Raw genomic sequence first — 15028 nt, 5'->3', positions numbered from 1 at the left:
TGCAGGCAAAACACCAATGCAAATTTTTTTTAAAAAAAGGATATTTATTTCTCTCTCTCTCTCTCTCTCTCTCTCTCTCTCTCTCTGGTTATTTATTTCTCATAAACATTTTTTATTTGTTTTTTAAAAAATTAAGAAATGTATAGAAATCTTAAATTTCCCATAATTCTACCATCTATAGATAAATTTATCTGAAGATTTTGGAGTTTATCCTGTTTTTGATGTTCTCCATTTATAACTGAGATCTCGTGGCAAACAATTTGCTGTCCTGTCATTTTACATATTTTATGGTCTGTGTCCTACTGCATGAAAATCTCCCTCTATACATCTTTCTTTGAGACAGTCTTGCTGTATTATCCATGTTGGCCTCAGACTCCCTGGACTCCTGTCATTTTCTGCTTCAGCCTCCCTGGTAGCTGGGACTATAAGTGTATACCACCACACCTGACTTAACATATTAGTGGCCTCAAAAAAGATTAATTCCCCTTATTCTGCATTTAGGTTACATGTAGTGTTTGTTGAATTCTAAATATAAAGATTAAATGGAATTCATGACCCATGGGCACAACTCAGTTCCAATTTTCAGACTCTTTGAGACTGTACAGTTTTCCCATACCTGTCCATGGTTCAAGGTCACATCTGGCAGGGAAAAGTCATCGTTTTATAACCTCTATTGGTGGGACGTGACTTAGTGCTTACCTATGCCAGATCCTAGACTCAGAATCTGACAAGCCTTGTCTTTGACTCCCAACAGCAGCACTGAGATAGATGCTATTGCTTCCATTTTCCAGAGGCAACCAGGAGGTCAGAGTCATCATCATGGGCACCATCAAGCCAGGGTGGCACTATGCCACCATGCCACATGCTGCTGCTGTTTCACAGCACCCTTCCCTGTCCTATTCTTGTAGATTCTGATGATGGTGGGCCTGCCTGCTGCCGGCAAGACCACATGGGCCATCAAACATGCAGCCTCCAACCCTTCTAAGAAGTACAACATTCTGGGTACCAATGCCATCATGGATAAGATGCGGGTAAGGATGACCTATGGCTCACTTTACTTACCTCCCAGCTTTTGGGTGCTGTCCAGTACCTAGGTTCACTTGCCTTTTATTACCTCTTGTCCACAGGTGATGGGCCTGCGTCGGCAGCGGAACTATGCTGGCCGCTGGGATGTCCTGATCCAGCAGGCCACTCAGTGCCTCAACCGCCTCATTCAGATCGCTGCCCGAAAGAAACGCAACTACATTCTCGATCAGGTACTTGTGACCAGCGGTCCTTGGGAGAGGGAAGGAGGCCTAGTCACTGCGTGAGAAATTCCCCAGCCCTTTTCTCATTTCTCCATAATGTTTTGTAGCAGCTGTGCTGGCCAGGGGAACACCATACACGAGGTGTGGCTATAGACCCTTCACATTGCTTTCTAAGCCCTATCTGGGGTTAGGGCCACGACCCAGACATATTAGCTCATTCATTCATTCTTAGACAAAAGTCACATAGGCAAATGAAAGAGGCATAGATTTTTTTTTTTTAAATTTATGTGTGTAGGTGTTTTGCCTGAGTGTGTATCAATATACTACATGCATGCCTGGCTCCACACAGGCCAGAAGAGGCATCAGACCCCCTGGAACTGGAGTTACAGACAGTTGTAAGTTGTCATGTGGGTGTTGGGAGTCAAACCCAGGTCTTCTGGAAAAGCAACCACTGCTCTTAACCACTGAGCCATTTCTCCAAGAGGCAAAGATTTCTAAGCCTCATAGGCTGGGCTTGAACCCCAACTCTGTTACTTGCTAGCTCTGCATTTGTGAGCAGCCAGCTTTATCCTGTGGATCTCGGCATCCTAGTTTGCAAAATGGAAAGCTTATTGGCCCCACACCTTCACAGGACCTATCTCGGGACAACTGATGTATGTCATTACCTGCTCTGCAGAATAGGGGTGGTCTAGCTGCTGGCCACATTTTTATGAGTGGAGAGCACATGTTTAACTCATGGTATTCTATCTACATTTCAGTTAAGGTTTGGTCAGTTTTGAGTTTGAATTAAAAATATGCATGGTTTCGGCATTGTCAAAAGAATGAGTGGCTGAAAATAGCTTAGGATCCCTGTCTCTAATGAGTTCCACGTGTTTGTTGCCTATGTAGCTTTGTACTTGACATTTGTCATGTAGACTTTATGGAGTAGCAGCAAGGGGTGTTTACTTGCTTGTCTCTGGATCTGTAGTTAAACCTTACATTCATGCTCTCTTAAGAACCTATAAGTAAGCCAGGCAGTGGTGGTGCACGCCTTTAATCCCAGCGCTCAAGAGGCAGAGGCAGAGCCAAGCAGATCTCTGTGAGTTGGAGGCCAGCCTGGTCTACAGAGCAAGTTCCAGGACAGGCTCTAAAGCTACACAAAGAAACCCTTCTCAAGGGGGTGGGGGTGTGGGGGCACGAAGGGGGTGACACCTAAGAATAAACAAGCAGGACACCTTTTAAAGTCCCACCGTATAACCTGGCTGAAGTGCCTCCTATACGTGTGGACTGACTGCTTGGTACTTTGAGTTTAAAGGCCTGATGAAAAGAGCTGGTAACTAGCATTGGTGGTTGGCATGCTGGGAAGGAAATCTCTAGGAACTATGTCTTCATGTGAACTGAGATCCTTCACAGACCAGTTGGGGAAAGTATATGAGTGTACTTTTTCTTTAGTCCAGTCCTGTCAGAAAGGTCCACTCAACCTTCTCTCTGGAGATCCTTGACTTCTTTGTACTGGGAATTGAATCTAGGACCTTACAAATGCTGGACAAGTGTTCTCCAATCAAACTATGTCTTCACTTGCTCCCCAGCTCACTTTGCCCTACTCTTCTTGTTAAGCTCTTTTGGGATTTTAGTCTGTCTGTACCCAATTGGACTTACTGTTCTGAGAGTGTTAATACCCTAAGGTTCCTCTTTTGGGGTCCCCAGAAAGAATTTGCCTGTTCTTTAATTTCGCTGGTCAAATTAGCACACTCAGCGTACTGTGTGCCATTCTGTCCTGCAGTTTAGTCAGGCACAAAGTAGAGCTGAGTCCTCAGCCTTCTTACCAGGTGCTGGCTTGTTTGGAGCTGGAGTCAGGACCAGGGCTGCACTAGATTGCCTATGGTCTTCAGCCTGCTGACCTTGCAGAAGGAATGCACATCAGGCTGTATGAACCAGACCAACCATTCTCCAAAGTAAAGAACACGGTTCTCTAGTTAACCCAAGGCTGCAGCCAGGGGCTAAAGCTCTAGATCAAGGAGGCCAAGAAAGGCGTTTAAAGGTACTAGTTTTTCCTGTTTTAGCCTCAACTCTGAAAATATGTTGCAGAAAATTCAGATTATGAGAAAGGGAATGTTGCATGAATGTAAGCAAAGGTTTAGAACAGATCCTGGCATTGCCCACAGCCTCTGCTGTGAGGGTTACGCTGATAATGCATAGGAGTACCTCTGTTCCCAGACTCTCAGCCCAAGTCATACTCCCTACATTTAGCTCTTCTGTACCTATTATATGTGCCAGCCTCAGACGTGTCTATTCTTGGAAAAGAACTCACCTGTACAAGCCTGGTGAGACTGAGCAGCCAAGATTGTACCTTTGCCAGGCCCCAGCCCCGCACTAGAATGTATTGGATAGGCACAGCTCTCATCCCATAATGATCTCAGCAGCTTCTTCAGATTGTATGGGTATCAGAGAGAAACATCTAGAACATCAAAAATAGAGGTATTCATCCTAGCACCTGGGAGGCAGAGGCATGCAGATCTCTGCGTTTGAGGCCAGCCTGGTCTACAGAGCAAGTTCCAGGATAGCTGAGGCTGCCCAGAGAAACCCTGTCTCAGGGGAAAAAAAATTGAGGTAAAGTAGAAGAGAAACAAAGACCTCATAAAGGAAGGAGCATGCCCTAAAGTTGGGCAAGATTGTGTGCTGGTAACTTCCCAAGTAGCAGGATGCTGGGTAGTTGGGTCTGTAGTGGGAACTAGGAAAGTCTTTCAGAAGGTAGGCCTGGGTAAAGAGAATTGAAGAACAGACAGAGCCTTGTCCTCAGAGCAGGTGGTTGGTCATGTGTACAAGGGTGTTGGGGTGAGGAACATGACCAAGAATGCCTGGCTATTGAAAGCCCCAGGAGGAGCAGGGGAGCCTTGTGGCTTCAGGTGGCCCTGTTATAGAATGAGGTTTCTAGCCTGTCCCTAGGCTATCAGAGGGCCTTGAAACAGAATACACAGCATGAGCTGTGTGTTCCAAGTGATAATGAAGTTGTCTTACCCACCTGGAGTTGGGTGCTATAGTCTATGGGACCCTTCCAGGAGTGTGTCAGGGCCTAGGCCAGGCTGGGCATTGGTCAGTCAGGACTGGATACAACTACTTTCTGACTTAATCTCACACTCACACTTTGGTTCTAGCTGAGCATGATGATGCATACCATAATACCAGTACTTAGGAGGCAAAGGCAAGCTGATCTTTTGAGTTCCAGGCCAACCAGTACTACATTGTGAGACCCAGATTCAAAATAAAACAAAAAAACTTGTGGTTCTAGGCCCACTCTTGTCCCTGTTGGCAGATGCCACATTTTTTCTTGACACAAACCTAGGGCTAGAGCAGAGCCCCAAAGTACTGCCTCTTGTTAGCAGGCACTGGAGGGAAGTTTCTATCTTCCACCCCACTGTCCCTAGAGCCTCAAGCCTGCTTGGTTTCTGGCACTCAGACCAGTCCTCTTCCTGTGTGTGTACTTCCGTCCGCTGGGATTCACCTCACTCAACCCAGAACAAGCTTTCTTTGCCAGATGTGCTCCTCTGGAGCCCACCTATACTTCTGCTGCCAGACTGGCCCTGTTGAGCAGGACAAGAAAGAGCAGACAGGTTAGACAGCAGGCCTTCTGAAAGAGCTTAGAATGTCAGCAGAAGTTACCGCCTGTGTCCGCTGTGTCCCCTGCCCCACTGTCCCACATCAGAACTAATCCAGCATCCTGTCTAAGAACCCCCACTCTTACCATCTTCCCTTCTGCCTAGGTTAGAGGTAGTTTACAGCTTGAAAACAGGCCCTGGCTGCTCTCTTAGAGCTGACATCCTCCAGCATTGTGGGACTGGAGGAGCAGGAGCTGGGTAGTGAATCTAGACTGGAAAGGCTGACTTCCCTGTTGTTCTTGTCTCCTGGCAACAGCCCCAGAGCCCCCAGAGACCACATAGTGCAGGGCTCGCCCTAGGGCTCTGACCTCATTGTTTGCTTTGGTAACAGCCACCAGAAGTTCATTCCTTTCCTCCAGGAAAGCTGAGTGTTTGCATGGCTCTTCTTCCCTTCTCCAAGCCCAGGAAGCAGCAGGGGAGATAGAGACTCTTAGAACTTGTCCAGAATGGACTCCTCAGTACTTCAGTGCTCAAGGACATGCCTTAGAGTCACACCCCATCCCAGACAAAGGTCAGCCACTTGTGAGTCCAGGCTACTCTACCCTCATCCCTCTTGTAAAGCTACAGAGATTGGCCCCTTTGTGAGGGTTACTGCTCTTTGTCCCTTTGGAACTTTGACAGGGCAAGTGTGCCATAGCAGATATCCAGAATGTGTTTCTCTTTGCCTCCCAGGTTAGAGGAGTAAGAGCAGGACCACTTGTGGGCACCAGACGAATGGACCAAGTAATCAGCAAATAGCCTGGGCCACGTACATCCTAATGCCCACTACCCATTCTGGCTTTTGTGTCAGGTGGAAACTTAACAGTATTGCTGAAGGAAGCCAGATGCTTCACTTTTAGTGTAGGTACTGAGTAGGACCTAGCTTTACCCCTGTAACTATATATAATCTCTGTCTTGAAATCATTTGTTATTCAAAGCCACAGTATGTAGGTGTCTGCCTTCTATTCCATCGCTGTGCTTCCTTCAGGAAGTTCTGGGAGTAGGGAAGAACGTTCAGCCTGCCATGGACATTAGTCCAGGGAGCTCGTTGGTTTAGGACCAAACAGCTGCACGCACAGCTTGGATCTCCCAGCACTCTGTGATGGTGCCCCAGCCTCTGACCTCTTGAAGTAAGATCTCTTGTACTGTCTTGTCCTCAGGCTGAGTTTATCCTGGTGTTTGCATTGGGAAGCCTCTCAGATCACTGTTGGCCGTATGTTGAGATCCACCCTGTGGCTGGCTTCCTTCCCTGCCACATGCCACAAAATTTCACATCTGCAAATCCTTACCAGAGGCAGCAGGAGGGCATTGTGATCCCATCTCTCGGATGCAGTTTGAGGCTCGGACTAACTAGGGGACTGGTCTACAGACTCACAGATTCTCAATGGCACAGCTGGGATTTCATCACGCAGCTTCTCCAAAGCCTGTGCTCTTTCTGCCTGCCTCACTGTTTTTCCACTTGGGAGACTGCAACAGCTTAACCTTTCCCTTTGGTCTGGGTTGCTTCAACATCATGATATAAATATCCACAGCACCCCACCCGTTATCAGTGGTGGCTCATATCTGTTGAGTGCTGGAAGTGAACCAGGGCCCAGAGCTTCCGTTGACATAAACTCATTCTATCTTCACAGTAGTGAACATGAGGCTTTCATACTGTTGGCCCTCTCAGGGCCAGAAACCAAGTCAATCCAGAGTAGCAGGCTGAAGCTCTGACATAGAGCCAGGCTCTCCAAGCTGCACCTCTCATGGAGGCGTTTGCTGTCTGATAGCTGTCACTCATACCTTGTCTTGCTTTCTGTTCATCCTCCCAGTCCTGGTAAAGGACTTGACTGGCACATGGTGGGTGTTGGTCACTGGATGTTGTTATTGCTGCTCTCAGTCAGTGCGTGTATTCTGCCAGCGCCTGCCCAGGAGGCAGCTGCCTACCGCCTCAAGGAAGGAAAACAAAGCAGTAGCCAGCTGCACCTTGGAAAAGCACAGGCTGTCACTTTGTTAGTCTCCATGAGTAGACTCGTGGGTAAGGCCAGTGTTTGAGAAGAGAGAAGGTTTAAGGTGCTGATGGAAGCAGTTTACACAATTGTCAGAAAGACTGGTAGGTTATGTCCTTTCCACTAATGAACTGTTTAAAAGAAACACTGGTCAGCGGTGGCACACGCCTTTAATCCCAGTACTCGGGAGGCAAAGGCAGGCGGATCGCTGAGTTTGAGGCTGGCCTGGTCTACACAGTGAGTTCCAGGACAGCCAGGGCTGTCTCATGATAGATCTTGTCTCAACACCCCCCCTGCCCCCTGGGGGCGGGGAGGGGCAGGGAAGACGTTTAGAACTAATACTGTAATCTTGGCACTCAGGCTGAGGCAGGAGGATTATGAGTTCAGAAGAGTGTATGCAGTAGCAATCCCGTTCATACTAAGCAAGATATAAGTACTTCTAGAAGTGTACATTCGAATCCAGTGTTACTCTGGGAAGTATGGTCCATGCTGGATGGTTGGAGAGGTTCTTCCCTTAAGCTTTATACCTTGTATGGAACATTTTACTGCAAGCACATAATCCTTTGAGAACAGGGGAAGGATTTGTGAACTGCAGTGCCGGTAACAAATGGGATTAATAAGGAAAGCCCAACTATTATGAGTCGACCTCTTTGTGTTTCCTAAGTCACCTCATTTGGGACATGGGTCTAAAAAGTGAAGAAGAGCTATTTCCTGAGTCTGCTGGGAGGATCCCTAGTACCCCTTTCTCGGCACTGCCCTACATAATGAATGCCCTGCAGGAGAGACAGCTCTGAATATCCCATTTCTCACCTCTTACCTACCCTTAGACAAATGTTTATGGGTCAGCCCAGAGACGGAAAATGAGACCGTTTGAAGGCTTCCAGCGGAAAGCTATTGTAATCTGTCCAACTGATGAGGACCTAAAGGACCGCACAATAAAGAGAACTGACGAAGAAGGCAAAGATGTCCCAGATCATGCAGTCTTAGAAATGAAAGGTAGGAAAGAAGTGGCTCCTGGGGGCCCCACCTCCACCCCAGCTCCTGATGATTCCCTCTGTGCTCTCCTCTGTTTCTATTTTGTCTCTCCCATCACTCACATAATGAGGGAACAGGCTCCTGGTCTCAGTTTGGGTAAGAACTTTCAGGATAGATGAGGATGGGTGTCATGAAGAAAAGTTTGTGTAGAGTCCAAGCTGAAAGGCCTGCACCATCTCCGGCCTCTGGCACCCACCAGTTGGGCAAGCCTCAGTTTGCTCCACAGTGGAAGAAAGAGGGATGTGGCTGTACTTGCCGCCACAGCTCCTGGAGGTGAGGGTGGAGGGACCCAAAGTCCTCTTTGGTAAAGGGAGGGAAAGAGTCTTGGTTAGCCCCTGCCAGTGTTCACACCAAGCAGTTGAGGGGTCTTGTCTTAACCTGTCTTGTTCACTTTAGAATTCCTTCAACCTTCGTGCTCTGTCAGAGGATGAGGAGGGCCAGGTGTCAGAAGGTGCTGACCTGCTTTCCCTGTTTACTTCCTCCTAGCCAACTTCACTTTGCCTGATGTTGGGGACTTCCTGGATGAGGTTCTGTTCATCGAGCTCCAGCGAGAGGAAGCAGACAAGCTGGTGAGGCAGTACAATGAAGAAGGCCGCAAGGCCGGCCCACCCCCAGAAAAGCGCTTTGACAACCGAGGTGGTGGCTTCCGTGGCCGTGGGGGTGGCGGCGGTGGTTTCCAGCGTTATGACAACCGAGGCCCCCCTGGAGGCAACAGAGGAGGCTTTCAGAACCGGGGAGGAGGTGGTGGTGGCGGTGGTGGAGGAGGAGGCAACTACCGAGGAGGTGAGACACTCTACCTCCTCCATCCTTTCATCCCAAGGCCAGGCTGTGGGGGAGGGCTGGCAGGAGTCACTACTCTAACCTCTGGACCTTTCCACTGCCCAGCCTCCCGAGTACACTGTGGTCTCTTGTGCTCGTCTTCCCCTGTCTGACCACACGGTTCTTTGAGGAATCTTAGATTCCATCTTTAGATCTGACAAAGGGCAAATATAGGACTGCTTTTTGGTTTAAAAACAAATGAAGAATGTTTCTTAGAGTTTAGTGCAGTTGATTTGCCTACGATCACACAGCTAAGTTGAGCTGGGAGTCTAGGAGCTAAAGCCAAGATTCATAATAAGCGTGGTGTCTAAAATGAAATACGATCCTAAATTAACAAACATGGGGTTGGAGAGATGGCCCAGCAGTTTCCAGAGGGCTCAAGTTCTCAGCAACCACATTGAGCTGCTCACAACTCCCTGTAACTGCAGCTCCAGGTATCCAATCCCCTCTTCTGACCTCTGTGTACCAGCCACATATGGCACACACACATAAAATAAAATGTGTCTTTGAAACAAAACTTGGAAAAAAAAAAAAATGATCCTGTCCTAGACCCTACTTCAGTGGTCAGGGATGTTCTTGTAGACAAGGAAGCAGCTCAGGAAGGTCCCCTGCTGAGCCTGGTTTTGGTGTGTTGTGGGATTCAGGTCCAAGAAACAATTGTACAAAGGCTCAGGAAAGGCCACTTGGCCTAGCATGTGGAGGATTTCTGTGAGGAAGTGAACTCGATTGTGACTTAGCATCCTTCCTGAACATCCTTTTTAGTTTGTTGAACAGCTATGTAGAGCTGGACACACCCAAGATAATCTGTGCCTTGCCAGCTCACAGTCCAGTGGAAGACATAGACCTGTCTGCAAACACCTCTAGGTGTTGGGTCAGGGCAGGGACAAGGAAGTGTAGCAAGGGCCTAGGGGAAGCTCAAATGGATCACTTGCATTTGCTTGCTTTATTGAGCTCAACCTTGGGCATAGCCATGCTGAGGCCTCTTTTACATGGGGTTTTTCAATGCAGGTTTCAACCGCAGCGGAGGCGGTAGCTACAACCAAAACCGCTGGGGTAACAACAACCGGGATAACAACTCCAACAACAGAGGCAGCTATAACCGGGCTCCCCAGCAACAGCCACCACCACAACAGCCACCACCGCCACAACCACCACCACAGCAGCCACCACCACCACCCAGCTACAGCCCTGCTCGGAACCCCCCAGGGCCCAGCAGCTACAACAAAAACAGCAACATCCCTGGCTCCAGTGCCAATACCAGCACCCCCACAGTGAGCAGCTACAGCCCTCCACAGGTGAGGTCATTATGTGTATATGTGTACACATACGCACTTGCATAGAGGAGAGGGGAACAGGCCTGATGTATCACCAGCACATTATTTGGCCACCGGTCTGCACTTCTCCCTGCAGCCTATCCCCCCTTTTAGTTTTGCAGCTACTCAGCTGTGTTGAACACTAGACATGGCTAGACCCCCAAGCTGGAGGTAGCTACAAGCCTTGGGTCCTACCAGCAAGGTCATATCACTGGCCTCACTGGGTCTATAAGAAAACACTCAGTGAAGTCACCTCTTGCCCATCATGGGAGGCCTGGGTCCCAAAGTAGATGAGAACCTTGTCCCTGAGCAGCTCCAGGCCCTGTTCCAGTTCTTAGAAAGACAGTACTTCTGTGAACCGGAGCAGTCTCTTATTTCACAGCCATTTCCTAAGGACCTTTTACATGCCAAGAAGCAGCTGGGAGCAGCTGCCAGGAGACAGCTGAGTGCTTCCTAGATGCCATCTAGCCAAAACATTTCCTAGGGGTTTGGCAAGACTAAGTTCAAAGCCTAGCTCCAGAGCCTGGCTTTGTGATCTTGGACAGATAGCTTGACCCCGTCTGGTCCTTGTGTTCCCCATAAAGGACCAGAAACATGACTAGAACTCACTTAGGAGTTCCTGTGAGGTTTGATTAATGAAGGCTCTGGGACCAGGCAGACCTCAGCTAGTCATTTTAGTAGTGTGGACTTGGCCCAGCAGCCTCACTGGGATTTAAGATTGATTATTGTTAAAAATGATTTTATATATGTGAATGTTTGCTTGTGTGTGTATATATGTGTGTGTGCAGTACCTGCGGAGGTCAGAAGAGAATGGTCCCTTGAAACCTGAGTTACAGACAGTTGTGAGTCACTGTGTGGGTGCTGGGAACCAAACCTGGGTCCTCTACAAGATAGCCAGTATTCTAACCACTGAGCCGTCTCTCCAGTCCCAGCGCTGTAAAATAGAGCTAATGAAAGTGATGCCAGAATTGCTAAGGAGACTGAATGAGTTAATGATCCATCTGTCATGTACATGGGAAACTCCTTGTCTTAGAGTTTCTGTTGCTGTGAAGAGACACCATGACCACTGCAACTCATAAGGAAACATTTTATTGAAATGGTGGCTTATGGTTTCAGAGGTCAGTCCATTGTCATCATGGCCACAAGCTTATTGAACGTCCACAATAGGCCAGAGGGGGGTGGCTGTGCCAAGATGGTTTTGTAGACTGGGAAGCAGGTTTAGAAGTACCATGTAACTTGTTGCCCTCAGGCCTCAGAGCTCAGGCCTAGGATCTGCTGCTTCCCAGACCCATCCTGGCTATGCACAGAGTTGCCTCTGTTGGGGAAGTTGCCTCCATACCAGTGTATGCTGTCTCTCATGGAGCTTTTGTCTTTTTTTCTACCCAGCCTAGTTACAGCCAGCCACCCTACAACCAAGGAGGCTACACCCAGGGCTACACAGCCCCACCGCCTCCGCCTCCACCACCACCTGCCTACAACTATGGGAGCTATGGCCCCTACAATCCTGCCCCCTACACCCCACCACCACCACCCACTGCCCAGACTTACCCTCAGCCCAGCTATAACCAGTATCAGCAGGTAAGTACAAGATAGGCCTTCCCAGTAAGGCTTTTGGGAGCACTCTTGGGTGTGTATTCAAACTTGGTTTCCTGCCTATTCCTGAAACATGGGTGGCTGCTTGCCTCAAGCTAGTGTTCAAAAAACCTTTGGTAAACTGGTATTCACTGGCTAATAAATAACTGGTGTGTAGCCACTGGCCCCCAGTGCAGCAAACTGACCTGGCTGGGCTGAGTCCTGCTCTGACACCATGGCCAGGGGTGCCAAGTGCTATTCCAAGTTGGTACTGGAGCCACCATGTCTGCAGAGGACAGCCAGCAAGCTTGGAGATCAGGACTGCATTCCCTGATCGCTGGTTTAGGTGACGTCAAGTCAGCCCTTATCTTTCCAAAGCACTTTGGTTTCTGTCAAAGGACGCCTGTGTTGAGGGTAGAGACCATGAGAGGAGCAAACGAACAGTCTGGAGTGGCGGGGACATAACCTGGCGTTCTCTTCTCTCCCCAGTATGCCCAGCAGTGGAGCCAGTACTATCAGAGCCAGAGCCAGTGGCCGCCGTACTACGGGAGCTACGACTATGGAGGCTACTCGGGCAGCACGCAGGGGGGCGCAAGCACACAGTAGCCGGTGCTGGGGCCTTCAGAGGCCCGTGCCAGCCGCTCCTACTAGCGCCTGCCTTGGCCCCTTCCATCCCCTCCGAGTCCTGTGGTGCTGGGGACAGAGCTATCCCAGGGCTGCCTCTCTCTAGCCCACTTCTTCCAGAGGGGCTTCTTCTCCCTTTATACAGGCCAGGCTTTTTTTCTCTGGATTCAAACAGGCAGCAGTGACCTTTTCTTTTATCTTTGTCCCTTCCACTTTCTCCTCTCCCTGCCTTTTTGACTAAAGAAGTCTCCTCTCCTTTGGTTACCACAGTGACTGGGGAGGACCCCTGCCTGTCTGCCCCTAATTACCCTGCTTTAGCCCCTTGGCTTCCCATACTCATGCAGTTGGTTGTAAATTCTTCCAGGAGCTGTTTTACTGTCTACTTTTCAGGATTTAAAAAAAAAAAAATCAAAAACTTTAATAAAAAAAAGTTTAAGAAGCAAAATGCAGAGGTAGGAAGCAGCGACATATTTTTTGGTAATTATGCTTTTTTTTTAATTTTTAGAATTTGTCTGTTTTTACTGTGGGTCAGCTGTTGATACTTCATCAAATATCTATTTCTTTGCTGAGTTCAGGTAACCGAGGAAGAGCCACAACCTCGAAACAAACCACAAAATCACCTTTAACCTAACTTTTTATATGATGTCTCAGTTCCCCGTAACTTTGCTCACAAGCATCTGTGTTCAGTTGGATTGTAACTGCTTTTTGTATTTGGAGAGAGTGTGACTATTGAACTTGAAACCTTTTACTCCAGGAGTCTTGGTAGTTTCTGGTGGGCTTAAGTGGGTGAGAGGGTGAAGGGAAGGTGGGGTGGGGCCGGCTTCCCTTTAGACCTTAAAGTCCCTCACCACTCCTCCATTGCACTTGCAGGTGCCAGACCTCCTAAGTTTTAGTGGTCCCTTGATTATTTTCACTTCCCCTTCACCCATATATTTTAATTGGATTTTAGCAAACTGCACTTATTAAGAAATGTTTTACCCTGTTTTGTTTTATTTTCTTTCAATAAATGACATGGCACCTCCTATCAGGAACGAAGCAGGGTTGAAGCCCTGAAGTGTTACTGCAGTTGGCCTTTAATTGGGATGGGAGGCCTTCGGAGGGGGAAGTGCTTCACTCATTCATTTAAACAAAATGGTTCTCTAGCTCACACAACCCAGATGCTCCTCGGGCAGGGCACAGACAGATGGGACCTGTAAGGAAGAGACCAGGCTGCTTCAGTGCCATCCCCAGGTGTGTTGCCCAACAGCACCCCCGAGGCGTGGCCTGGATGCTGCTCTTGGCAGTCTTGCACTGCCTCCCATGTATGTGTTAGCTGCTTGCTCTGTCACCATCCTGGACAGTGCTAGGGACCCTAAGCGCTGCAAAGATGACCCCAGTCCCTGTTCTCGGGGTTCCCCCTCCAGGGAATACATGTTTGTAACCAGTGACAGCTCCAAGTGTTTAGAGAGACCCTGGATTAATGGAAAGAGGGCTCTGGAGAAGAGTAAAGTGCAACGTGAGCTTTAGAGTTGGACTCTGTAGCCCACCATCCCTCTTCATTTCTCTCTTCCTGTGCAAGCTGTGTCTTTCACATCTGGTCTGGTGTGCACAGTTCAGTCCACCTCCCCTGTAGGAACTGGGGAACCTTGTGAAGGGACACAACCTACCAAAAGAGAAGCTAGGGGTGGTGACACGAGTCCCAGCTCCCTTGAGGCTTGCAGTTAGGGAAGTTAACTGCCTCTACAGAGCGATGAGGGCTATGCATGCTGTTCACAGTGCACCTTGGCCTAGGTGCAGCAATGTGGCCAAACACCAGGAGGGAGGCAGAGTAGTGGTGAAGCCTGAGGAGGGACTGGTCTGTGCCTAAAGGGCACTTGTCAACTTGCTCTACAAGGAATGGAGGGGTCCTTACTGTCCTGGTCTGAGAAGTCCTGCTCTTGGCAGGCGAGTGCAGGGCAGCAGCGCCCTCTGCTGACCACTCCTGATGATGCAGCTGATTAGTTTTCCCCAGGCCTTTCCTCACCACGACTAGGGAATGCAAACAGTAGTTCATTTCTGGATTAATGCACCAGCTTCCTCATAGTGCTCTCCAATTCCTTTCCCTGGTTCCCTTCCTCAGACCTTGTAGGCTCCAACAACTCATTAAGGCTAGGAAGCCCTGCATGACCTGGCACGGATGACCATGACCAAACACCTTTTATTTATTTTTTGCTTTCTTGAGACAATGTTTTGCTATGTAGCCCTGGATCTCACTAGTGGCCAAACTGGCTCAAACCTTAAGTGATCTCCCTGCCCCTGCCTCCTGCCTCCTGTATGCCCTGACCATAGCAAGCCACAGCATCTAGTACTACCTATATGCCAGCCAAACTGCCTGAAATACTAAACTCCTGTTCATCCCTTCAGGTCTCATCTGGGATCTGTTTCCCCACCTAAAAGCCTCCAACATAGACTGTTGTAGGCAGGTTCCTCCCCTTTCCACAGCTCTTCCCTCACATCTGCAGCCTTCCTCGTTTAGAAACACAAAAGCCCTTTCCCTGACTTCATCTCATGCCAGCCACAGGCTGGATGTGATGATAGGAGTCAAATCTACAAAGAGCACAAGGGTGGGTGAAATGGCTCTGGTCAAAGATCCTTGCTGGGTTGTCGAGCAGTGGTGGCGCACGCCTTTAATCTCAGCACTCGGGAGGCAGAAGCAGTGGATCTCTGAGTTTGAGGCCAGCCTGGTATACAGAGTGTTTTCCAGGACAGCCAGGTCTACACAGAAAAACCTTGTGTCGGGAAGAAAAAGAAAATTTTCCGCTGGCAATCTTAACGACTGAATTTTATCTCCGGAACCC

General features: G+C 48.8%; 1 protein-coding gene across 3 annotated transcripts in view; it reads left to right on the top strand.

Annotated features, from left to right (window-relative positions):
* Hnrnpul1 (heterogeneous nuclear ribonucleoprotein U like 1) overlaps positions 1–13236 on the top strand; it is a 36168-nt gene extending 22932 nt beyond the window's left edge. For all 3 annotated transcript variants that reach the window (XM_052761002.1, XM_052761000.1, XM_052761001.1), the window contains exons 9-15: positions 909–1031; positions 1128–1256; positions 7677–7845; positions 8371–8667; positions 9712–9998; positions 11403–11594; positions 12078–13236. In XM_052761002.1, the coding sequence (XP_052616962.1) occupies positions 909–1031; positions 1128–1256; positions 7677–7845; positions 8371–8667; positions 9712–9998; positions 11403–11594; positions 12078–12194 (1314 nt within the window). In that variant the 3' untranslated portion in view covers positions 12195–13236. The remainder of the gene's footprint in view (positions 1–908; positions 1032–1127; positions 1257–7676; positions 7846–8370; positions 8668–9711; positions 9999–11402; positions 11595–12077) is intronic.
* The last annotated feature ends 1792 nt before the right edge of the window (positions 13237–15028 follow it).

This window comes from Peromyscus californicus, unplaced genomic scaffold, assembly GCF_007827085.1.
Source record: "Peromyscus californicus insignis strain IS unplaced genomic scaffold, ASM782708v3 Scaffold_4__1_contigs__length_199733344, whole genome shotgun sequence".
Lineage (NCBI taxonomy): Eukaryota > Metazoa > Chordata > Mammalia > Rodentia > Cricetidae > Peromyscus > Peromyscus californicus.
Note: the sequence above shows the minus strand (reverse complement) of the source record. Positions and strands in the feature narration are given on the sequence as shown.